General features: G+C 39.0%; 1 protein-coding gene across 2 annotated transcripts in view; it reads right to left on the bottom strand.

The window, feature by feature from the left end:
• Positions 1–6,398: 6,398 nt before the first annotated feature.
• Positions 6,399–25,012, bottom strand: part of sec24b (SEC24 homolog B, COPII coat complex component) — a 30,427-nt gene continuing 11,813 nt past the window's right edge. For both annotated transcript variants that reach the window (XM_073487390.1, XM_073487391.1), the window contains 18 exons: positions 24,557–24,741; positions 23,850–23,952; positions 21,202–21,328; positions 20,999–21,108; positions 20,646–20,758; positions 20,367–20,485; positions 19,907–19,962; positions 19,574–19,780; positions 18,589–18,712; positions 17,830–17,988; positions 17,174–17,347; positions 16,301–16,411; positions 15,892–16,067; positions 15,219–15,356; positions 14,790–14,894; positions 11,284–11,376; positions 10,572–10,675; positions 6,399–7,431 (listed from right to left, as the gene is read on the bottom strand). In XM_073487390.1, coding sequence (XP_073343491.1) covers positions 7,317–7,431; positions 10,572–10,675; positions 11,284–11,376; positions 14,790–14,894; positions 15,219–15,356; positions 15,892–16,067; positions 16,301–16,411; positions 17,174–17,347; positions 17,830–17,988; positions 18,589–18,712; positions 19,574–19,780; positions 19,907–19,962; positions 20,367–20,485; positions 20,646–20,758; positions 20,999–21,108; positions 21,202–21,328; positions 23,850–23,952; positions 24,557–24,741 — 2,319 coding nt within the window. In that variant the 3' untranslated portion in view covers positions 6,399–7,316. The remainder of the gene's footprint in view (positions 7,432–10,571; positions 10,676–11,283; positions 11,377–14,789; positions 14,895–15,218; positions 15,357–15,891; positions 16,068–16,300; positions 16,412–17,173; positions 17,348–17,829; positions 17,989–18,588; positions 18,713–19,573; positions 19,781–19,906; positions 19,963–20,366; positions 20,486–20,645; positions 20,759–20,998; positions 21,109–21,201; positions 21,329–23,849; positions 23,953–24,556; positions 24,742–25,012) is intronic.

Here is a 25,012-nt window from a genome sequence, read left to right as displayed (position 1 = left end):
GTGTGGACGTCATCTCAGTTTAATACGAAAACCGTGAAACAGGTTATGTTTTATACTTTACATACATACAGTCACAGCTACAGTTGTAGACCTGAAACTAAACGTTACGTTCATCACTGATTAATCTAACCTTTACCTCCATCAAGGAGGTTATGTTTTGCCTGTGTCCATTTGTGTGCTGGTCGTTTTTTTGTTGGTTTGTTGGGTTTGTCAGCAGGTTTCTTGTCTCAGATTTCTTCTTAACTTTTGATGCAGATCCAAATAAAGGGACAGATCCAAGACTTTTTCTCACTTTCTTTAACATTGTGAGAATGAATGTTTGTTGACATTTTCATTAATTTCTCGGGAAATAATGCATGAAATGAACAATCAGGTGTATCAGGTGGCTGGTATCTGTGAGTGATAATAAGAGGGGACTGTAGGGCCTTGGTAGACGTATGCGCTCCACTGAGTGCCTCTAGTTTAATTATTTAGTTTATGAAATGTCAGAAAACTGCCTCTCAAAATGTTTGTTTTGTCTGACTAACAGTCGAAAACCTAATTACATTGTAAAAACTCAAAATCTTACTCAGTATATTTGTCTTATTTCTTGTCAAAAATATCTATTTGCACTTGCTTTGTCACAAATTAGAAAGCAGCATTTCTTTTTCTTAATTAACGTATTTTTGTATCTTTTTATCTTGTTCCTTGTTGGGTTATTATCATATGTTTTAACTGTAAATCACTGTGTAAATTTGTTTTTGAAAGGTGCTTTATAAAATAAGGTTATTATTGAAGTTTTTAGACAATTCTTCACTTGTTCCCTCTGCAGTTTTTTTTGTACAAGTAAGAATCACGTTGTATTTATTGATTTCTATTTATTTTTAAAGTGGAATTTTGTAGGAAATCCCCCAGCAAGTCATTGGCATTTCTCATTTTGGTATTTTGGAGTGATTAAACTATCACGTAAATTTAGGAGGGGAAAAAAATCATTAAAATAAATTTCCTGATCCTCAGCCTGTCTCCCATCAACCACTGACCTTAAAATCTAATTCAACTGGAACATGTGTATTCATTCCTGTAAGCTCATTAATGAAACATGGAGGAAGTGGGAGTAAAGTTTGCCTGAGTCTGACTGGCTGAGTGGAAAACACCGCTTTTACATGAAATCCCTCCAGTTTTAACACACTGCTGGTGTCTGTGGTGTGTTTTGAGGCCTCGCGGAGTTCCCTCTCTGAAGTCGTTCTGCATGTGGTTCAAGTTGAGGACTCTGAGAAGGAATGCTCATCAAAATAAACTCAGCTGGGCTTCTCTGTTTCTTCCTCCTGACAGTTGAAAAGCTCCATCAGGAGGCGGAGAGGTTATTCTGCAGAGAGCTGGCGTGTTGCTGCGTCAAGCTGCAGGAAAGCTGAACAAACAACAGCGTTTGTTTGTGATAAAGACACACGATGAGAGCTAAGGACATTAATGATGCTTTGACGGACAGATGTTTTGAGAGCAGGCTTTTGTTTGTCGAACTCTGGAGTTCAAGTCATGTTTGAACCAGGAGTAATGAACTCAGAATAAATCTTGGTGAAGAGGATACAGGTCTCCTTCATGAAGACAAAACCACAGGGATGAAAACAAGGCACATGAGGTCCTTATCTGGCCCCTGACTCAAATATTTTCCCTCAACGACTACAAAAGAAGTCCTCTCTCTATTTTGACTGCAGCCCGCGACTATCTGAAGTACATCCGGTGTAACAATACCCCATTGTTTGCTTACAGGACGAACACAGAAACTGCTTTTGATTGAAGCCAACAGTCGACTCCCATAGAAGCTCCCACAAATTGCAGAGCAGCGTATCAGTGGCAGATAACCTCAGAGAGCACAGGACCGGAGCCGAGTACGTGTCTGACAATCGCGTTAGGATTTCAAGGATGGTGAAAAGGAAGATGTGGAGAGGAGGCAGGGGGCTTATCTTCTAACGGCTGCCTCAAATCATAACTGAACAAACTGTGTGCAGAAGTCAGTGATAATGCACATCACACAGCTGGAAAACTAAGCTAAATGATAGACTGAGATTTGTTTCAGAGGTCGACTGAGCGTTGATGCACTAACTGAAGACTGATTCAGCACTTATACCAAATGTATGAACATTTTATTGACCATAAACGAGTTGCTCATTTCAGGAGTTGCTGTGTTTGGAGAAACTTTATAAACTTCGTGAAATGCTGTCTCTGACAAGTTCTTACTTTTGGGGTTTTTTAATTCTAGCCAATAAATAGAGCTTTCATTGACTTAACAAGCACAGCATTTACAAACTGGTACTGTAGGTGGCTGATTGCACCTTAAGTTGGAGAGCAAGAAGAAGAAGAAGAGCAAAAAGAAGAAAAAAGAGCAAGAAGAAGAATACGAAAAAGAAAAAAAAAAGAAGAGCAAGAAGAAGAGCAAGAAGAGCAAGAAGAGCAGGAAGAAGAAAAAGAAGAAGAGCAAGAAGAGCAAGAAGAAAAAGAAGAGCAAGAAGAAGAAAAAGAAGAGCAAGAAGAAGAAGAAACAAAATAAACTCCTTGTTAAAAAATATTTTAACAGGACACAAATAAAGGCATCTCCTCAGGGAATGATGCATTGTCTGTTGCCATAAGCAGTAATGGAAGAAATAGGCAGTATGAGCAGCAGTTGCCACTGTGGCTGAACAAACTGAAAAGCTACCAAAACTCAAAATTCATCACTGCTGGCTCTGTGTGATTGACAGAGAAAATAACAGAGCTGCAGAACTCTGCAGTGCAGGCCGAGGCTGTGTTCATGAGGTATGGAAGTAATTATAACGACCTTTCAAATCAACAGCAAAGTCATAGTCTGCAAAACTCAAGCTCAAATACAACCGACTTAGCTCCTAATAAAAGAGCTGTGCCTGAAAAACAAACAAAAATGCCACAAGTCAGCAAAATGCAAAAGTTACAACCTAGATTTAATGGATATAGTGCTGTGATATCCAACCCTTCACACAGCCAGTGTTGTGAAAAGCACCAGACATACTTGAGTTAGAGTAAAAACATGGTGTTAAAATATTAGTTAGAATGTTCACATTTACAATATTAATGAGGTAATAATACAAACTCATAAGTAAATAAACAAGCTGTTCTTAAAGGAAAATAAGGTCTCAGAACACTAGTTGAAGCTAGACAGGTGGCAGGGTCCGCCACATATAAACAAAGTAAAATAGTATGAAACTGTGTTGTCCTTTAAGGTCAGTTTGTTTATCAGTGATGAAAATGATGAAGATCTTTCTCTTCTGATTTAAATTTCTTTCCCAAAACTACAGAGTGCACCTTTAAAGGGAAAGTCACTCATACAAATAGTGTCTGATATTAAATGCACTTAGGTATCAAAAGTACAAGTAAGAGTAAATTAAACGGTTGGTCGATCGATTATAGGAACCAATTTTCTGCATAACAGTTCTTTTTAAAAAAATCAGATTGCTGATAAAATACTTGAATTAATTTAAAAATCCGCTACTTGCTCTGAGGCAGCACTCAATCTGCAAAATAACTCGTGACTAAAGTAATCTAATAAATGTGGCGCTGTAAAAGTACAATATTAACCTCCAAACTGCAGTGTAGTGGAAGTATAAAGTAACAGAAAATGCAGTAAAGTACAAGTACCTTAAAACTGGACTTTAACATAGTACTTGAGTAAATGTCCTTAGTTACATTCCATCACACACAACCAACATACAACTGACTTGATGAACCGGTCAGAAACATGTTCACATTTACAACCCCTCAAACGTTCCCACATGTGAACCGCTAAAAAAAAAATATCACAAAAATAAACCCCAAAACAGACATGAACCAAGGGAACATTATAGATTTTCAATACTTCTGCTGTCGTTGTGGTTTTCACTATTTCGCTCTTTGTCTTTTCTGGCCATTCACAGCAGAGTAAAATACTTGAGGTAACATGTTCAGCAGCCAGTTGGGGAAACTGTGACTTCATGATCATGAATTTATCAAAGAGGGTCTGTAGTGAGAAGGAAAGTTGGACCAGAGCTGTGGCTGAGGTGGGTGAGAGGGGGGATGGACGGGGGTAATGGGTTGGACCGATGGAAGTGGGAGTGTGAAGGGTTGGACCAGTTGAAACTGGAGTTTAAATATAGCTGCAGAACAGCACCCACTTGTTGTTTGTTGGGTGAAAAAAGAGAAAGGAGAGCTGGCTCAACATGTTGTTGACTGAAACAGTGACGGCTTTTAAAACGCAAAGAAAGCCTCGGAGCTCGATTTGTTCTGGTTTGCGCACATGTATGAGTGTGAGAGAGGAGCAAAGACGAACATCTGGCTTCACATGTCAACGTTTACATTTGTAAAAAAAGTGAAAAGTATGTAAAACACTGCTGCTTTGAAGTGTGTGGCAAGACTTCTCCAACTCATATGTTAGACTGTGCCATCTTAAGTTTTTCACTAATGAAAACTAGATAAACTTTGTAAATGTGCAATGTTTTGCCTTCTGCCTGGCTGGCACTGAAAGCGTGACTGGCTAAAATATTTGAGGTCCGGGGTGCAGTTTTCCATGAAAACAGCAGCAGTGAGACCATATGGAAGCCAGATCTGTTTGCAAATGGAGCAGAGAGCAGTTCACAGGCCGTTTGTGTGTTTACTACAGTACAGGCGATTAGCCTCAGAGCATTTTGCAGCTCCTTCTTAAGCAGCTCGACTCAGTTTAAGAAAAGGGTCCTCTGCAGGTCTGTGAAGTCTGAAAGGATGTTTTTTTTTTATTTCCTGTTGTTGAGAAGTTTAAGAAAAACACAGAACAAGTCTGGAAGAGTATGAGAAAGTTTGTTTAAATTATGTCCATGAACCAAAGAGCAGCGTTTACTGATAAGAGTTTAATGTTAGATTCAGTGTATACGTTTAAGGCTCATTTATGCCCCGTTTACATATGAAAACAGATCTGAAACAATGTAAATGCAACTGCCCACATACTCCCATGCATCCTTTAAAGAGGCAGCGTTGTAGACGGTGATGGTCTGTGAGGCTGCATACATCACAGTAAGTAAGCAAAGAATTGACAACATAATTTCCTCACATCATAAATGTAGTTACTAGTTACTTTGCAGATTCAGGTTATTCAGTGTTTATAGGCTATTAACTGTGATGTGTTACCAATCAGATTTTGTTGTGGGCGGGGCATTGTGTGAGAGGATGCTGCATCAGAGCCAAAGTAGCCCAGTTTTTAAAATTAGTTTTTATCGGCAATCTGACAGAAAAATCACCGATACCAATAATCGGAAAATGCTGAATGTCAGCTCCGATTTTGAATGATATTTTATGTAATTTTTGTTGAACCTTTCAGCATCTTTGTCTTTTATATTTATGTGGCAACACTTTATCATATGTATTTTAAGTGTGGATAAATGGAATTTTGAACAAATTATCTAGAAAACAGGATAATACAAATTTTAATTTGCACCAAATGACTTCCTAGAACTTCATCAGAAAATTGAGGACCTATAAAATACAGCAATAAAATCAATACATACCTTTTAAATTAGTTCTCTTAAGGTTTATGGACACTGTAACACAGGGGAACCCACAGACCTGTTTTAAAAATAACAAAACATATGATATCCTGTTGTTGTTGTGTGCATGAAAGGTAATGATGAAGAGAAGATGCAGCACTGAAGATTGCATCCAGTTCAAACTACTAACCTAGCCAAATAACAGCCTGTGAAGGATTACTGGATCATATAATTTTATTTTGGCCTGGTAGCTAATCTTCTGCAGCTCAGTGGTTAGAAGCCACTGTTACTAAAATTAGTTGAAACATTTCTGTAAAATTAAAAGAATTAAATGATTTATTTCTTCAAACTTTTCAAACTAAAACCAAACTCTGTGCCCTCTGTACTTTATTTTGGCGGGAGGACAAGGTGGCCAGCTGGACACAAATGAACACTGACCAATATAGTTGAAATGACATTCTGTGATTATTATGTATAAAAAGATTCATCCAGAGCGGACAAAAGTTATTAGTAATATATCTTACTGGTTCCTTAAAGCAGGCATGTTTTTAGTTATTTTGATGAGCAATTCAGACATCAAACCCTCCAAAAGCGTATCTGATTTATGAAGACAAAAAATCTTCCTGGTTGAGGTCTAATGCAGCTATAAAACATGTGAAGGAGTCATAAAATCCACTGAGATGTGAAGTGGAGGGAGTGACAGATGATGTAAATGTGTCGAAACGTGAAAGCAATTAGTCAAAGTCCTGAAAAGTCACATGCTGTCTGAGTGAGAGAGTGACATTACATCATCCCCTGAATCAGAGTAAAGGCCACCAAATGTTTGTTTGTGCACTGAAACTGTGGGAACATGTGGACTGGGATGTAAAACAGCAGCATAATAAATTCCTGGTTAATGTCACATGACATGAAACAAGCAGATTCTGTTTTTGTTTTTTATTTAATAAGCTGGTTCATAAATTATCGCACATAAAAGATTCTTTTCAATAGTTACAAAGTGTGTAGCAACTTCAGTTAGCGCCTGGAAAAAATAAAATAAATGAGAAGAAGATTGTTGACAGTGGTGGTGGTGGTGGTGGGGGTGTTTGAAGTTTGATCTCAACAAATCAGGAGTTCACAGAGCGGAGGAGAGAAGAGCCGACACGGGGGGTTTTCAACATCCAACCACTGTCCGATTATCTTCCCGTTACACAGTCGTCTTTCCTCAGACTAGCAGCAAACGGTCAAACGGTGACATGCGTTCCGGATTTCAAAGCACATGCCAGTAAAAAAATAACAACAGAAGGAATGCACGGTTCTGTTCACCAGTGTATTCAAAATAGTCTTAGGGGGGAGTGAGGAGGGGAATAAATTATAAAAATTAAACAAAAAACAAAACAGCACTAGCTACATGTGAGGCTCACGAAAAACAACTCGAACTAAAACGTGTTGAAGTGGCATCTTCTTGGCTCGACTTCCCCCTTCTTTTCTCAGCAGCGATGGATTTGACGAGAGGATAAACGGGGGTCTGACAGTGGTTAAGAGGCAGCGAGGAGACGCTCAATATTTCATTTTGAAGTGGAACAAATCCTCCTCCTTCATTCGAATTTTCTGTACTTCTAGCTTCAACTTTACTACAACTATCCCCCTCCTTCCCTTTCTGATAGTCAGGTCCTGGCTGACCAATGAGCTTTGAGGGTGGATTTGTTTAATTGTCGGATTTAACCGACCTCGCTAAAACCTGTCTGAAGGAGCGATGGGTGTCCGTTAGTGGCTAACGCTAGTTTTCACTCTACGAGGCTGAAATCCTTTTTCACGCTCGGGTTTGAAGACTGAAGTTTCTCTCAGTGTGACGGGAGCCTATTTGGACATTTGCTGCTGAATGTGCTGCAGGAATTCATAATAGGAAGAAGCCGACTCAGACCGATCCTCCACCAGGTGCTGGAAGAATGCCGATTTAGCCGAAGCTTCATCCCTGCAGGAGGGAAGAAAAGAAGAAAAACAAAGAGAAGAGGGTTAAAGAGAGAGCAGTGCTTGGTTTGTTATTTTGGATTCTATGTAAGGCTGGGTGCTGTTACCAAATATAGAAACGTCTCAAATGTGATCATTTTATTTTCAGGTTGGTTGAGATGCAGTCTCGCATAATCTATGCAAGTGCTCCGTCAGTGCTTGAGAAAGGTCTGGCTGCACCAATTCTCATTATGCTAATGGGTTTGTTTGTTTCTTCAATCCAATCAAAATTGTCTTGGACGGCACTAAGCTCAGGATGCAGAGTCTTTGCCCCTGCAAAATAATGTCAGGAGCAACTTTTTCTTCAATGTGGGTAGGCAGTGTGGCATTACAATGGCAAAATCTTCGCAAAAGAAAAGGTAACAGCTGGTAGCTTGTTTAAGTTCGTACCATTAGCGACAAGATTAGGGTTAGGCTAACTTAACTTTAAGCATGTAGAATGCTGTCTTAAAAGGGCCTCTAATGGCAGGCTCATAGCAACAGCCTACATCCTGTAAGTCATATTCCTTTCACACTGGTCCAAATGACCCACTAACACCCGCTAACATCTGGCTTTTGTCTTCAATGTGAATGTGTACAAACAACATTCACTCCCTAACTGAATTTCTTTTGTAAAAACAAGACATCTTACACTTGGGCTCTGGGAAATTATGGAACTATTTTCTCTGTTTTCTGAATTTTAATTGACAAAATAATCAATTCCATAAATTGATTAGATTAATTGATAATGAAAATAATTGTTAATTGTGGCTCTCATGTCATTCATAGAATAGTGCACTGTCCTAAAATGAGTTGAAATTGAAAGCTTTACAGCACTAAAACTTCTAGTTTCAGTTTCTAATCTAACTGAATCTACTTTTTGTTTGTCTGGGTCAAGAAATCTCATTTAACCCGTGACATATATTCCTCATCTGTCAGAGTGAAGCAAACATCCGTCCAGATACCTCTCAGTCCATATGTCCTGACATAAGCCGTCTTCCACAACAACACTGCGGTGTAAACATGTGGTTGAGTAACAATGGCATGCCACAGAGGAGGAGCGACAGGAAACAGAAACAATGCGTTCCCTGTGGAAGCTTTTACCAACGCTGTCAATCAGTGACCTCACTGCTTACTATGTGTTTACACTGGAAATATTTTTCTGTCAACCTCAGAACGATGTCTGCTGAGAGACAGATTCCACTTTAACATGAAACCGACCACACCCTGTTTCTATAGTACATGAGTACATTTTCCAGAAAGCCAACGTCAAAAAACCATCCATGGTGCGGTTTGCTTTTTGACTTAAAACAGATAAACTACTCAGATTAGTGCTACATCTAAAAATTAATTTCTTTAATCAATTAATCTGCCCATTATTTTCTCTATTAAGCGATTACTTGTTTGGTCTATAAAATGTCAGAAAATGTTGATCAGTGTTTCCTAAAGTTCAAGATGACGTCCTCAAATGTTGTTTTGTTCACAACCTAAAGATATTCAGTGACTTTTTTTTCTTTAGAAATTACTCAAACTAGTTGGTGATTAACATTAAAGTTGACAACTAATTGATTAATTGTTGCGGCTCTAAGTCAGATAGTCACAGGTGATGTGATGTGGCAGTTCTGTGAGTTCAACACCAACACGGTGTCCTAACTGCATATGACGCGAGTGAGTGTCAGCGACATGATCAGCTTGACTTCACTGCTTCCTATACGAGTGTCCTAATTGCCGGCGCGCCTTTTTGAGCCCAACATCCTGTTTCTCTTTTCATTCCTGTAACTTGCGCTGAAAGCGTGTAATGAGGAACAGTTGATTCATGAAGTTGAAATGAGGAGTTATCTGAACAATAATATCTCCTTCAACTAAAAAATACTTAAATAATGTGCCAGCTGGCTTTCTGGTGAGAAATCACACTGTCTCTACTTGCTGTTGGCTATACTGTATGTCATGTCCACTGTAGAGACATCTAGATATCAAAGTACAAAATGTGTGATGGCAATCTCAGTGAACTCTCCCATCTTTTACGTGAGCGATTAAGTCTGATCTCCACCGCACAGCTGATGGGTACGTGGTTTGTTTATTTGACACAACAGAATGCATATTTAAGGGATTCAGTGTGGACAGCCAACGTCCGACATCTCATCGCATCGGCTGCTCGCATGCAGTGAGGACACTGTGTAAAGCACAGCGGCAACAAATTATTAATTTCATGAAGATTCATCTGTTGGTGGATTTGTGGACCTTTGTCATCATTCCCGTCTCTCTACCTCTGACTTGTTTTTTATGAAAGGTTAGTAAAAAAGAAAGAAAACAATAAATATATTAAAAATAGGGAAACATGTCACTATTCCCCAGAGGCCAAGTTGCTGTCTGGTTTTGTTTGACTGATATTCAATTTGAAATGTCATAAAACAGAGAAAAGCAGCAAATTCTCATATTTGAGAAGCTGAAACCAGAGAATGTTTAATATTTTTGTTGATATTTGCTGTTGATCTTTTTTTTACCGATTAACCATTTCAGCACTAGCCTCCAGCCTTCTTTCCTCAGAGACACCACCACAGGCTAACCATGACCTCTGACTTCCATAGGCTTGTTGACTGTTTTCAGTATATCTTGGCATTGTTTCCTGACAAAAACCTCTTGGTTTTACATTCCTTTCGGGCGGAGTGAAGAACAAAGTAAGCATTGTGTGGCTTGAGTGTTCTAAAAAGGAACAAAAATAAATAACCTGAGGGTTTTTCATATTTCCTCGTCCACATCTCAGCTCTTTACTGAGGAGAATTTTAGTGCTTCCACAAAAGGGATTACAGCAGCAGAAGAAGCAGTAAAGGCAACAAACAAACTTGGTTCTTAAATGTTCTCCTTTCTACTAAACTTCAATCTTAACCTTCTCTCTGTCTTCTGACGTAAGACCCTGCTAAATTTTGGGCATCTGACATTGTTGGTAGTTGAGGAAGTGAAACTCTTTAGCCGTTATGGTCATTTAAGGTCCCCGCTGATGAATGTAAACATATTTTTAAGACTAAAATCCAGCATCTGGATGTCAGAAAATGTGTACTACAGTCAATCTGGACCCTGAGTGTTAGTAAAAGTCAGATGTTACTCCAGATGTGCGGCGATGCTTACTTGATGACTTGTATCATGGAGCTGAACGCTCTGTTATCCTGCAGCCAGTCGAGGAGCGCTCGCACTCTCTCAGACAGCGGAGTCTCCAGCTCAGGAATGTGACTCTGGGATTCATAAAGGGAAAGACACGAGAACCAAAAACATCATCAACATTGTTTCAGATAGAAGGCAGATAATGTGGATTCACACAGTCATGTCGGCCACACAGAATGGTTAACAGAAATATGCCTGTGGACCAGAGTGTGAGGTTTGTAGGTGGCTCTCTGATGCATCGAACCCTTTCTAGAAAAACACAATAAGCAGCATAAACAAGAGCTGACAGCCTCTGTTTGTTCTGGCTGTTACCGTCATGACCACAGCGGGGGCGTGACAGAGCTTTCTAGGGAGCTGCACGGTTTGTTAAAAAAGCTACACCAGCAAACCTGTTTTGCTGTATGACATATTTGAGAAGAAATGCAGGGCTCTTTTATTGTGAGGCAAATGTGTGACTAATTTTCAAGAGAACTGTGTACAACGCTGCATTGCATCATTCATCTAACGACTGGGCGGTGGTATGTGTCATATGCAAAACAATACCACCATTTCCCTGATCACAGTCATGTTGGACGTGGGTGAAAAGCTCCTCCTGGCTTGACTTACATCTACCTTTCAAATGATAAACATCACATTTTGAACTGACCTGTTGCTTACATACAGTTTGTGTCTTACTTACCATGTTGGGGGGTATTGAAGCATAGTTGGGGCAGCCCAGAACATCCCGGATGAACATGTCGTTGCAGCATTTGCCGATCCACAGATAAAACACCTGTATATTAGACAACAACACAACAGATGCAAATTAGCTCTTGGCTAACTCTGGTGGAATTACTTTAAATTGTGTGCTTTTGTAAAAACACACAATTAAAAGAAAAGAGACAGAAACAAAGAGAAGTGTTGGTCCTTTCTAATCTTCCTGACACAGATTAGCTTGGCTTCAAAGTATTTCTCTATACCACATATTCACCACTAAATAAGCAAAAAAGAAAATCAGAAAATGCCAAGAAAATACTTGCTGACATCCACAAATGTGAACACAGATGCTATTTCTTATCTACCTATAACATCTGGTGACTGATTTTGCCCTCTCATGTTATTTAACTGTATTATAGGAGTTTTTATAACAACTTAATATGTTTTACACCTGTTGTACCCTTTTTATTTATTCTAGGATGACTATTAACATCAGGCGAAGGGGCTGCAGATGAAAACTAGCCGTTCAGCTAACTTTGGTGCATTTACATTTGTTTGAATGTTGATGGATGTACACTGTCCCTTTTTCAGAAAGTAAATAATTCAAGATATTGTTTGTTCAGAGTTAAATTCTCAAAAACTCTGATTGAGGGATTGAAATATATGTCACTCAAAGAAGCTGATTGGGAAATTTCCAGGGTCTTTGAGAAACTAAATCAAGAGTTTTATTTAATTTCTTTGTTTTTGATTAATTTCATCATGGCACAGTTTACACAGTATCACAACTCAAACACATTCAAATATCTACTATCACCAGAGGTGGGAAGTAACAAAGTACAAATACTTTTTCCCCCCCAGGTATCTGTATTTACTTTACTTGTTTATTTTTCTGACAAATTTTGACTTTTCCTCTTCACATTTAAACAGAAATATCTGTACTTTCTACTCCTTACATCAACAGGCTCCATACTTTAGTTTGAATGCATTTGAGGGGAGTTATCGATTACTTACGACGCTTTACCAACCCAAAATGTGGCGATTTGATGTCCTGGGAATGAGACTCAACAATCAGCTATCTTTTTGGTGCGTTTAGGAACAGCTGGGACAAATCCTACTGATTCTACCTTTAAGTTTAATAGTCTTTGAATTATGTTAATATGAGATGAGCTTCAGTTGGCTTTGACCAGAAATGGCTGGTAGAAATGTCTTTCAGAGATATACTTTTTACTTTTATACTTTGAGTACATTTCAGAGCATGTACTTTCTTACTTTTCCTTGAGTACAGAAGTTGAATCAGTACTTTTTTTTTTTTTTTACACAAGTATCTGTACTTCTACTTGAGTTAAGAATGTGTGGACTTTTGCCACCTCTGACAATTACTGTCAAGGGATTTAACCGTTCATAAGTTATATTTTCAGTGACTTTAGATTACATATTTTTGTCCAAAAACTACAATGATTCAGAAGTGAGGAACACCTGAAACTGGAAAATATCAGACTCACTTTACAAGGTTTCAGAAATTCCATAAAACTTGGAAACTCTTTATTGTTCCTCGGATGTCGCTGCTACAATAACTGGGTCATGTGAGCTGTCAGTAATTACCGTGGAAAGGAGCTTTGTACCTCTGTTAACATTTATACTGTACAGTATATCTACTCTACCTGTCTGAGCATGTTAATACTGTACCGTTTTGTAATATTTCATGTAATTTGTAGGTTATACAGTGCTTACTGTTTGTTAACTATAAACACCAATGAACAAATGTTAAGGAAAAAGCTACAATGATTCAGTTTTCCCTGTATTGTATATCATTCAATGGTTTTTCTTTATTTTTATTATTTTCTACATTGTAAATCAATACTGAAGACATCAAAACTATTAAGGAACGCATGGAATTATGCAGCAAACAAAAAAAGTGTTAAACAAAGCAGAATGTGTTTTATATTTGATATTCTTCAAAGTAGCCACCTTTTGCCTTGATGGCAGCTTTGCACACTCTTGGCATTCTCTCAATCAGATTCATGAGGTAGTCACCTGGAATGGTTCTCCAACAGTCTTGAAGGAATTCCCAGAGGTGCTGAGCACTTGTTGGCTGCTTTGCCTTCACTCTGCAGTCCAACTCATCCAAAACCATCTCAATTGGGTTTAGGTTGGGTCATTGTGGAGGCCAGGTCATCTGACGCAGCACTCCATCACTCTCTTTCTTGGTCAGATAGCCATTACAAAGCCTGGAGGTGTGTTTGGGGTCATTGCCCAGTTGAAAAACAAATGATGGTCCCACTATGCGCAAACCAGATGGGATGGCATGTCGCTGCAGAATGCTGTGGTAGCCATGCTGGTTAAGTGTGTCTTGAATTTTGAATAAATCACCAACAGTGTCATCAGCAAAGCACCCCCACACCATCACACCTGTCCAATGTCCAATCCTTGTGTTTCTTGGCCCAAGCACTTCTCTTCTTCTTGTTGTTCTTCCTCAGTAGTGGCTTCTTTGTAGCAATTCAGCCATGAAGGCCTGTTTTACACAGTCTCCCCTGAACAGTTGATGTTGAGATGTGTCTAATCTGAGGTGCTGTTAATTTGTGGTTTCTAAATCTGGTAACTCTAATGAATTTATCCTCTGCAGCAGAGGTAACTCTTGGTCTTCCTGTCCTGGGGTGGTCTTCATGAGAGCCAGTTTTCATCATAGCATTTGATGGTTTTCGTGACTGAACTCGAGGATACATTCAAAGTTCTTGATATTTTCCGGATTGACTGACCTTCATGTCTTAAAGTAATGATGGACTGTCATTTCTCTTTACTTAGCTGAGTGGTTCTTGCCATAATATGGATTAGAACAGTAGTCGAATAGGGCTATTCACTGTATTGAACACAACTGATGGTGTCAAACACATTAAGAAGGCAAGAAATTCCACAAATGAACTCTTGACAAGGCACACCTATTAATTGAAAACCATTCCAGGTGACTGCCTCATGAAGCTGACTGAGAGAAAGCCAGAAGTGTGCAAAGCTGTCATCAAAGCAAAAGGTGGCTACTTTGAAGAATATAAAATATAAAGCATATTCTGCTTTGTTTAACACTTTTATGTTTACTACATAATTCTATATGTGTTCTTTCTTAGTTTGGATGTCTTCAGTATTGATCTACAATGTAGAAAATAATAAAAAATAAAGAAAAACTATTGAATGAGAAGGTGTGTCCAAACTTTTGAATGGTAGTGTATATATATCAGGGTGGAGAACCCCTTTAAATGTACTTATGTGACACACAAACTCATCAAAAACTTGGCTCTAAGGCTGCTGTCATTATTATCCCTTCAACAGGCCAGTAATAATACTGCACTCGCCTTTAATTTACTACAAAAAATGTAAAATTATCTACACTTCTTAAGGCAAGAAAGACAACTAGACTAATGTGTGTGTGTGTGTGTGTGTGTGTGTGTGTGTGTGTGTGTGTGTGTGTGTTATGAATGAATAATACTGAAAACTCACGTTGCCACAGTCCATGAGGAAAGCTCCATCCCTGCTCAGCCTCTCAGCAGACAGGTGGAGCAGAGGAGGTTGAGGAACCACTGTGTCATTCAAATGGAGCGCCCCCTGCAGGTGTCACACAAATAGTGCAACGGCTTAGTTTTAAGACTCTCAAGTTTGTTTATTTATATTCATTTATTTATTTATTCCTGCAATTATATAATATAATGTAATATAATAATTCAACAAGAAAACCTGACATTTGAAAATAAGATTTCAAAAAGACAAAAAAAAAAAAAAAATACTAATTACAGTATTTACGGACACACCCAAACAATTCAATTTCAGCTCGGATCTCCACTCCCACACTTTGAATTCACTTCTCTCTGACTCAACTGACTCATGAAGTATAATCTTGTCTCGTCTTGTTCAGTCTCGTCCGTCTCCTACCTGGTCAGACATGTTGTCCAGCCGGTACAAGTCAGGATGAACCATTCGCATCAGCTGCTGCAGCGGCTGCGTCTTGAAGTCACACATGGCGAAGACGCGCTCGTCCAGTCGTGTGCTGGTGCCCGTCCGCAAGGCTTTCTGAAAAGAAATACAAACATTTTCTTTAATGTGTGTTTTAATCTTTATCATTTTCCATTTGTTTGTATTTTGCCGTTTCCTAGTTTTCAGCCTGATGTTGCTTCACAGTGACTTCACACTTGGGAGCTGCTGCAACACAGTTTTCTATCAGTTACGGAGCAGCTGATAGAGTTCAATTCTCATTTGCTACAGAAACACTAATTGAAATAATTTTATTGTAATGAGGGTGGATTCAAATAAGGCGTTGTCTAACAGACCTAAGGGGTATTCATCTCAGATGACTCAAAGAGTGTGTGAGGGTGTTTTTGAAAGTGGACACACCCTGACAGTATGAATGAACAAGTCCTGGGTGGATGACTACAGCCATTGAACATATAGAGAGTCTGTGTGACTGTAAAGGTTTTGTGTGTAGAGGGAGTGGTGGTGATGATTTAAAAGCAGTTCACATTTTAGGATGTGTAAAACTGATGTAGGGCTGGATTATTAGGTGTTAGTATGGAGTGTGTGTGTGTTGATGCCTGTCGAGCAGCCACACCTGTTTGAGCAGAGCCAGGATGTACACGGGGAAGAGGCGCATGGCAGCGGGGACGATCAGGCCGGACTGCTGCAGGTTTGACACGTTGCTTTTGTAGGCGGTCGCCAAATCCACGACTGCGTTCACCAGAGCGTCACGAGCATCCGACAGGCTGGACGATATTGACCGGTCAATGGCTGAAACACCAATGTGGAAAACATTAGATGAAGAGGGGTTTCACAGGCCCCCCTTATACAGATGTTAGTAATATGAAATGCCTGCATCTCCTGAGGAGGACAAACAGTTTCTACAAATTAAAACAACAATGACACCGAGCCACTGCAGTGTTTTTTTTCCACTCTACTAATTCTCTATAAGTATTTCCATTGTTTCCATTGTATAAAGCAATACTTTTAAAAATACAGCTCACCCATGTTGGCTAATAGACAAGTGATGGCCTGAACATCCGCTCCAGCATACACATCACTCAGCTGGTTGACTACCGGCAGACACAGAGTGTGGACCCGGATTCTTCTTTTTCCTACAGGGACAGAAGGATGAACAATCAGAGAAAGTGATAGTTTGCAAATAGTTAAGGTGTCGCCGATTCGATTCTAAATAGAAAGTAGATAGAAATGAGCTTTCAATTTCCTTCATCAAAATAAATTCTTGTGCTTCTCACAGTATTATTTTTTCTCTCCACATTCGCCTACTTGCACGTGTAGAGAGGTAAAACAAAAAGAAAATCTCAAAGTTGACACAGCTAGCTTGCAGCTTCACTTCTGGACACTTATCCTGTGTGCACAGAGATGATCAACTGACCAGAGGAAACTTCAACAGTATCGGACATGTTGGGATTATTTTCGTTTTCAAGATTTTCAAAAGATCCTTTATTTAATTCTTTAGGAAGATGATTTAGTTGATTTGAGATAGCAAACATTGTAACCCTAACCTGCAAAAAGTCACCAGGATAAATTCAAGCTGTTGCTGTAAAATACCCCAATCTTTTTATTGAAAAATGTGAAAATGTAAATGACTGTTGTCACGGCATAAAAAAAATTATATGTTGATTGTTACAAAACCAGATGCAATAGTCTAACAATGACATAGCCATCAGTGCTGAAAAAAATATGTTTAAATCAGAAATCAAATGGAATTGGGGATTTGGAGAGTAGCAGTACTGTTTCACAGTAACACCTCCCCACATGTTAAAACATGAGAATCAGCCAACAAAACCACAAGCTCATGGAACCACACAGATTTTCTCACCACAATCTAAGTGCGTGTTTGTGAGTTTTTGTACCTTTACTGGAGGTGTAGAGCAGAGCAGCCTGGAAACAGGCCAGAGAGGAGTCTGCCAGAGAGTCTTCAATCGACATCTGGACAGCGAAGGCAGAGTCTGGGTTCACATTCGCCAGGGAGAGCAGGTCGGTGGAGCGCACAAAGAAGTTACCGTGGAACGTGTGGATGGATAAACCTAAGGATGAGGAGAGAAAAATCAATGTTTGAAAAATCAATAGAAAACAAGTTAAAGATGACAACCTCTACACTAAGTCTGCAATTAACCATTATTTTCATTGTCGATTGTCATTTTCTTGATTAATTGATTAGTTGTTTGATCTATAAAATGCCGGTGAGACATGGACATCAGTGTTTCCCAAAGCCTAAGATGACGTCCTCAAATGTCTTGTTTTGTCCCCAGCCCAAAGATATTCAGTTTACTGTCACAGAGGAGTAAAGAAACCAGAAAACATTCACATATAAGCTGGAATCAGAGAATTGTGGGATTGTTTTCTTAAAAACTGGATCAATTATCAAAATAGCTGGCAATTAATTGTAAGCTCCTCTTTTCTATGCATTTAGTTGTAAAGGCTAAATCTAAAAGGTTTTGGTCTTCTGTCCACGACAAACGTGGTTTTCACACCTGAAAACAGAGCTTCTGTGTGCGTCTGACGTTACCTTTAGTGCATCGTATTCTCATGACCGCCTCAAAGCCGATCTTCCTGGAGAGGTAGCGCTCCAGATCTCTCTGGAACTTCTCCAGTTGAGCCGGGTTGTGGATGTAATGGAAGGAGGGGTAGTAAAAGATGCTGCCTGCTGAATACTTGGACATACATGCTGAAGAAGAGGAGAAAGAGGAGGAAAACTATTAATTTACAAATCAATTACTTTAAATTAGAGTGATAACTTCCTGAGTGGTTTGAAACAGTTTCTGTCATGCAAAAGATTTTAGCATGCTAACAAATTTTCATGCTTCATGCTAGCATTAAGCTCAAAGGAATACTCTATGGGAAGTCTGTATTTTTAAAGTTTCTATATTGCTCTCTCTGAGGACGGCAACTGTGGTAATCTTGGATTCACGGCAGTTTCAATGCATTGCAACAATGACCCATAACTTCTGACCAAAGGGATCAACAATGGAAAATAGGATAATGCTGCAGGAGCCGTTTGAAAAGTTTCAGCTGATGTTTTAATACTTTTGTGCCATAAATCTGCCTCTATTAGAACTGATTGTTACTGCTGTAAATCAAAACTGCTGCTACCAACTTTTCAGGTTCACCTTTCAAGCCCAAAGTCACTGTTTATATAATCAAAAGACAGATTCTAATTTTGTATTCATTACAAGTAGACAAACAAACTGACAGACATTCCCAAGACCCGCAAAACTTTTGTGGCAACAGAGACGGACACAGAGGTTTAAACGTTGGGTGTTCTTACATAGTGATGCGAGGTCAGTATACTGGGAGCTGAGCATGAAAAGATCCACCCCAATCTGTTGACCTGAGCAGTCCAGTGCAAGTTTCTTATAGAAGTCTGTAGCCGGGCCGAGATGCTGAACTCCCTGGAAAGATACAGACATATTATTATTATTATTATTAGAAAAAGAAATCCTCTGTGTTCTGCTCTTGAGAGAAAGAAATAACCTTCATCTGATTCAGGGAGTTTTACTTTCCTTAAAGCATCTTGAGCTATTAGATAAGACTTGTGTCATTTTGGTTTTGATGATTAAAGTGTCAATTAAATGTTGTATGAAATGGAAAGAATGCAGTATGAGTGCATGTAATGTGTGACTTCTTGCTGGAACTGTCAAGAGTATATTTTCCTTAATTTCCTTGTTTTTTCAAACCAAAATCCTCCTGAAATCACAGAAGCCAAAGAGCACAAAATCACTTCTCGGAGAAAGAAAGCACATCTGTTCTGAGTTTGTTTTATTCAGGATATTTGGACATCATTGCTGAAACTTCTTGGCAATTTATTCAGATCAAAAATGGAACACAGATGATGAAGCTGAATAAATCACAGTCCTGAGATGACAAAAACGCATGCTTCAGCTCAGAATCTTCCACAGATGCAATGAACTGAAACGTGAGATCCAATTATGACGTCGTGGCGGGTGATAAAAGTGAGTTGTGGCAGGGATATAAATATAACACAGTTCTGACATGCCAGGACAATATGTATAAATTAGCATGACAGGGAGTGTGCAAGTCATTTTTCTTTTTATATTTCATCATATGGTTTGGTTTAGGCCGCACCACCATCTTTAGAAGTCACGTTTTATTTGAAAAATTAAGTCGGCTGGTAAAAATGGCAAAAGATGGTGGTAAAAATTTTAAAACACCGCTCAACAAAGACAAATTGCAACAACCACACAAACTCAAAAAGAAGAGGTGCTCACAATACCATAAAGTGTCATCCTTACTTTCGTGCTCGAGCGCTGGTTGGGGTCTTCCCTCGACTGCAGCGCTCCGGCCCCCAGCGTTGGCAGCTGGGTCTGAAACACAGTGACACGGCCCCCAGTGGGCGACATGAGCTTGAAGGCCGCTTGTAGCGCCGGGCCGAGGGCGCTGTGGGTCTCTCTGCTCTGGCTGAACATGGTCGGCAGCGATGTCAGCAGGTCCTTCACCAGCTGGATGAGGGAGGAATAAAATGTAGGCTTGAGTAAATAATGACAGTAATGAAGGAAAGGGAGGAAAGAGTAATTACACAACAAGCAGTAGAAGCTATTAATGTTCACAAAAACAAAAGGTTGCACCTCTTTGCTTTCCTTTAGGTTCACCATTAGACTGTCATGAGACGGTATGAAGACGTCTGGGAAAAGACAAAGAGGAAAACAAACATCTGAATCACAGCGGAGTATTTTAAAATTAAGAAAGGCGCATAAATAATGGACTGGTGACTGCAAAAGTTTTCAAAAAGATGTGGACAGTGTTTTGCATTAAAAACATCATTAAAATAATTCAAGAAATAATGACATTAGAGGCGAATCATATTGATTTTTCTTTTGCAATTTATCCTCCAAGTAAAAAAACTAACAAACTGAAAAAAAATTAAATTCTTTTAATTTCTGCCACTAATGTTTTTTAAATCAAAACAAAAGAAAAAAGTAGCGTTCGTTCAGTGGAGTTGATGTCTTCATTGTTTAACAATGTTTGTTGTTTGTCAATTGTTAAAAACAAAGCATTCTAACTCCTGATTTTATTGAGCAGAAGTACCGTCAATGTCCGACACCACCAGCATCTGTGGCTGTGACAGTCCCTCCTGCAGGTTGTAGAAGTGGATGGTGTTGTCGAAGGTGAGGAAGCCCACCCTGGTGCGCGTGTCCCCGGGCAACCTGAGGCACAAAACAACCCTTTATCAGAACTAGTTTAGGTAAAACCAAAACCATCAGCTGTTCATTACCATCAGCTTATCATCACATCTTCTCTTTGATCTGTTTTATGAATAGAGAATACTACAACTATTATAACATATGATGGTTGACTGGCACTCACTTATCAAGGTTATCCAGTAGTGATTCACAGAAGTACTTAAGGTAGCCTGCTTCCACAGCATTGTGAGACACATCAAGAACAAACAGGTAGGCAGCTGGCTGAGGAGGCCGCAACTGATAACACACAAAAGGTAAAACAAAACACAAGTAATTTGGGAGAAATTGAGATGGTCTTAAAACAGACAGATGGACAGAATGTGAAAGTGTTGGTACAGTTTGTCTGTCATGTCTTTATCTTTGGTCTATTACATCTAAGTTTCCACCAGATTTTGCAGCACCGATACAACACTGCCCTGTAGTGGACACACATTTGTATTACATGTAAACTCCACAGGAACAGAAGAAGCAGCTCACCATGTAGTCTGAGGAGGCGATGAACTCCACAGTGGAGTTTTGGACCTCTGGTCTCTTATGGGGCTCACCATACGATCTGGTGACCGGGTTGTACATGAACTCATCTGGAACTGAACGAGGAAGGACAAAGAGAGTGTGTTTGACAAAATGATTAGATAATGAAACAATTACAGGACTGGACACTTTCTGGATTGGACTCATACCATCATTGACCCGGTAACACAGGTTGCATTTCCACCTGCGCTGGTCCAGGAAGGTGACAAACGGGTTGATGTAGGTGCGACAGGAGCGACAGCGCACTATCGTGTTCGACGTGATCACCGGTAGCTGCTGCAGGGAGAGGAGGAAGAAAAGAAGGAGAGAAAAATAGAGTAAATACTGAGGAAAGTTCAAATGTGTCTTGTGAGTTGAATATTTGAAATTTCATGCATCTTTTCAGGTTTTGTCTCATTCATGACCTTTTCAAAACATTCTTCTGCCGAAGCCTCAGCTGACGACTGGAGAGAAGAAGCTTTGTTTCTCGGGGAATGTGGTTACACAAAGCTTTGTTTGAGCCACTTTTTTGTCTCCATCTCTCAAGTTTCTACAAGTGTGTTCTCAAAGACTTCTGCTGGCGGACCAGGGTCACCTGAGAACTTTATACACTTTTACGTTAGAATCTAGGCTCTTCCTCACCTGGCAGCTACACGGAACATTATTCCACAAATTATCTTATCGTTTTATTTTTAACAATTTGCTGAACACACTAAATTTTGTTCCACATTTCTAGTCACCAGCAGTGGTGGAAATTAACTAAATACATTTACTCAACTACTGTTATTAAGTTTAATGAAAGTATGTCAAAATTCTCATTCAATAATTCTACTTTACTAGACTTTTACTAGACTACATTTATTAACACTTACAGTTACTAGTAACATAGAAAACATATGATATGCTTATATGATGTAACATAATACTTTGAAAGGAGTTGTTCTGCATGAGTACTTTATATATATCGCTCGGGTATATCTTGTCCGATATTCGCTAATATCTGATTGTTTTATTAGATTTATTAGATATTTAGATTTTTTTTTACAATCCCAAAAATAAAACGAAACAGATAAAAACACAAGAAACTAAAACAAAACAGACATTTTTACAGGTGTCCATTATCTAAGAAGTGCTTATAAATCCAGTATCTTCTTCCATTTACCAACAAAAACATTTTCTCACACTCTGAGCTGACAGGTTATTTTTCCATAGTATAAATCTCTTACAATTTTAAACCACTGTTACATCTACAACTATCCATCATTATCAATGATAAAATCATTGATATTTCCAAGGTACATAACTTTGCATTCCTGATGTATTGCATACCCCAGAATGTCTTTTTTAGTTAAAACCACTGGTCATTAGTTTTGAAAATGAACACTGAATTTGGTATCCGTTACCAGGCTGTCTAGCATGTGTGTGAGGCTGTCTAGCATAGATTATGAGGTGGTAAACCATATTCATAGCTGTTTTTATTTTTTAATAACTATCAGTGGTGCCAGGATTGAGAGGTAACTGGTGGAACTGTGGAGGAGAACGAATGTCTGCTTTAGAATTCAAACACAGATTATCACAAGCGCAGAGGTGTGTAGTGTGAACTTGGCGAGAGGAGCAGTGTGAAGCACATGGCGAGTGTGAAACCTGCATCCATGGCGTTACAGTCATCTACTATGAAAGCAACTGAGCACTGACAACTATTGCAGATCCGTAAGTGTCTTTGCAGCCAAGTCTATCAGAGACTGTGGATGCACTTGGCTGTTTCTAGGCTGTCAATCTGTTTTACTGCGTGAATATAAATGAAGAAAAAAATCCCATTTTAATCAGTGAGTCCCTATGAAAATTCACTTCAAATATACTTGACCCCCTCACATGTTTTTGCAACCTACAAGAACTTGAAAAAGTTCCCAGCCACCTTCAAACTTTTACAACCATTTCGCTTGTGTCAGCTATTTGTTTCTTATGTGGTATCCCTGCTCTCTGTCGGTTCATACCCTCTGACACAACATCGACTGACACCTCTATAAATACACTCACTCATCTTCCTGCACCTCATCATTATTCTCCTCCTGCTGTCTGTTCTGCTACTTCTCCTACGGTTCTTTGTAACGACGAGAACAGATTTATAACAGATTCATTATGACATGAGGACAAACACCACTAAAGTTTTTTGTACATGTACAGTATTCTTCCCCCATCTTCAGTTAGTTAAATTGTATTTATGTAATAATGAATGACTTATTCATATAAATCACTTAATCCTCTATTGTATTCTATCAAATACTCAATCAACCGACATTAATCTAATCACAATCTTTATTTGCTCTTTATTTGTTCTCTTAATCCTCTTTTATCATCCCTTTCTGCACAAAATAAACCTTTTCTGATTAGAAAAGGTGGAGTTGTGCTGGGCTGGTGCTAACGGCAAAGTTGTCCTGAAAAATCAAGGACATTTTCAACTATTAACGGATAAAACTTAACAGTACAACAGCTTTAGGTAACAGCAGCAACAGTAGTAACACCACCATGAATTTTCATATACAGTAATAATACAACTGTTGTTTTAAAGATTTTTTTCTAGGCAAACAGCACAGTATTTTCAACTTCAGCTCTAAATATTTACTGCTGGTCCTCAGAAACACCCCTTAGCAACAGCTTAAAATTAAGTTAAAAAAAACACAACATACTAAGAGTACACACTTACTCTGTACTTATGTACAGAAACACAGAAATGCATAGGAGATGAGACAAAGACAGTTTGTGTCTGTATATTCCAGTGTATGTTGATTTTTGTTGGGTTCTAAGCACCAAATCTTACCTGTAAGTCTCTGAAGGGGTGGAGGAGGAGGCCCAGAGGGAGCCTGGCCTTGTTGAGTAACGCCTGGGTCTGTGGGATGCTGGTCAGGGTACACCTGAATGTCCTGATCAGCAGGGAAACAAAACACTTCCACAGATTAGACAATGACAGAGTGAGAGACTCAATGTGTGTATGCAAGAAAGAGAAATCTCAAAAGAATTAATTTAAATAACAGAGATGATGTATGAGAAAAGAAATAGTATGTAATGTTTTAACCCTTGATAATTATGTTATTTTTCATATATTTAAGCATTTATTTATTTCTTGGCTCCTAAGGTCTTTCAATTAGGTTCATTACAGTTCATGTCACCCACTTTTTGGCCTCCAACTAACGATTATTTTCATAATCAATTAAAAAAAATGTATTTTCACAATTCATTTTCACAAAATGTATTTTCACAATTCATTTTCACAAAATGTATTTTCACAATTCATTTTCACAAAATGTATTTTCACAAAAAATGTGAAAAAAACTGAACTTTGCTGAATACAAAATCTCAATTTCCCAGAGCCCAAAGTGACATCTTCAAATTGCTTCTTTTGTCCGAAACCCAAAGACTCTTCATTTATTATCACAAATTAAAAAGACAACCAGCAAAATCCTCACATTTTGAAGAGCTGGAACCAGCATTTTTTGCTTGAAAAATGGCATATTACTTTTTACTTACTGTGGACTACAGTTGACCTTCTTGAGGTCGGGGCTGAGGTTGGGTTCGGGGGCTTCGATGGGCCTGGGGGGCAGCAGGTTCCTCTCCTGCAGCAGGTTGACTGGCCTCAGGGCCTCCACTTCCAGCTCCGGCACCCCGCTCAGCCCCCCGAGTGCAGCAGACAGCTGGGACAGGTTCGGGAATGGCTGCAGACGAGGCACAGTGACATATTTAGTCTTTACTCTTGTGATAAATTAGGACTCATACAGCAAGAACATTCCTGACACTACAAGAGGATAAGAATTTAGTCTTCAGGCCACACTCACACTGCATTGAAAATATCAGCGTTGAGACAAAGTTTCTGTTGCAACTTTATCAACAGTTGTTAAAAGATAAAACTGGCAGTATTTTGTTGAATCTCTGCCTCAAGTTATTTTAAAAGTCTGACATGCTGAGAGACAAAATATGAAACCTATG

The sequence above is a fragment of the Pagrus major genome, chromosome 18 (genome assembly GCF_040436345.1).
Source record: "Pagrus major chromosome 18, Pma_NU_1.0".
In the NCBI taxonomy this organism is placed as follows: domain Eukaryota; kingdom Metazoa; phylum Chordata; class Actinopteri; order Spariformes; family Sparidae; genus Pagrus; species Pagrus major.
Note: the sequence above shows the minus strand (reverse complement) of the source record. Positions and strands in the feature narration are given on the sequence as shown.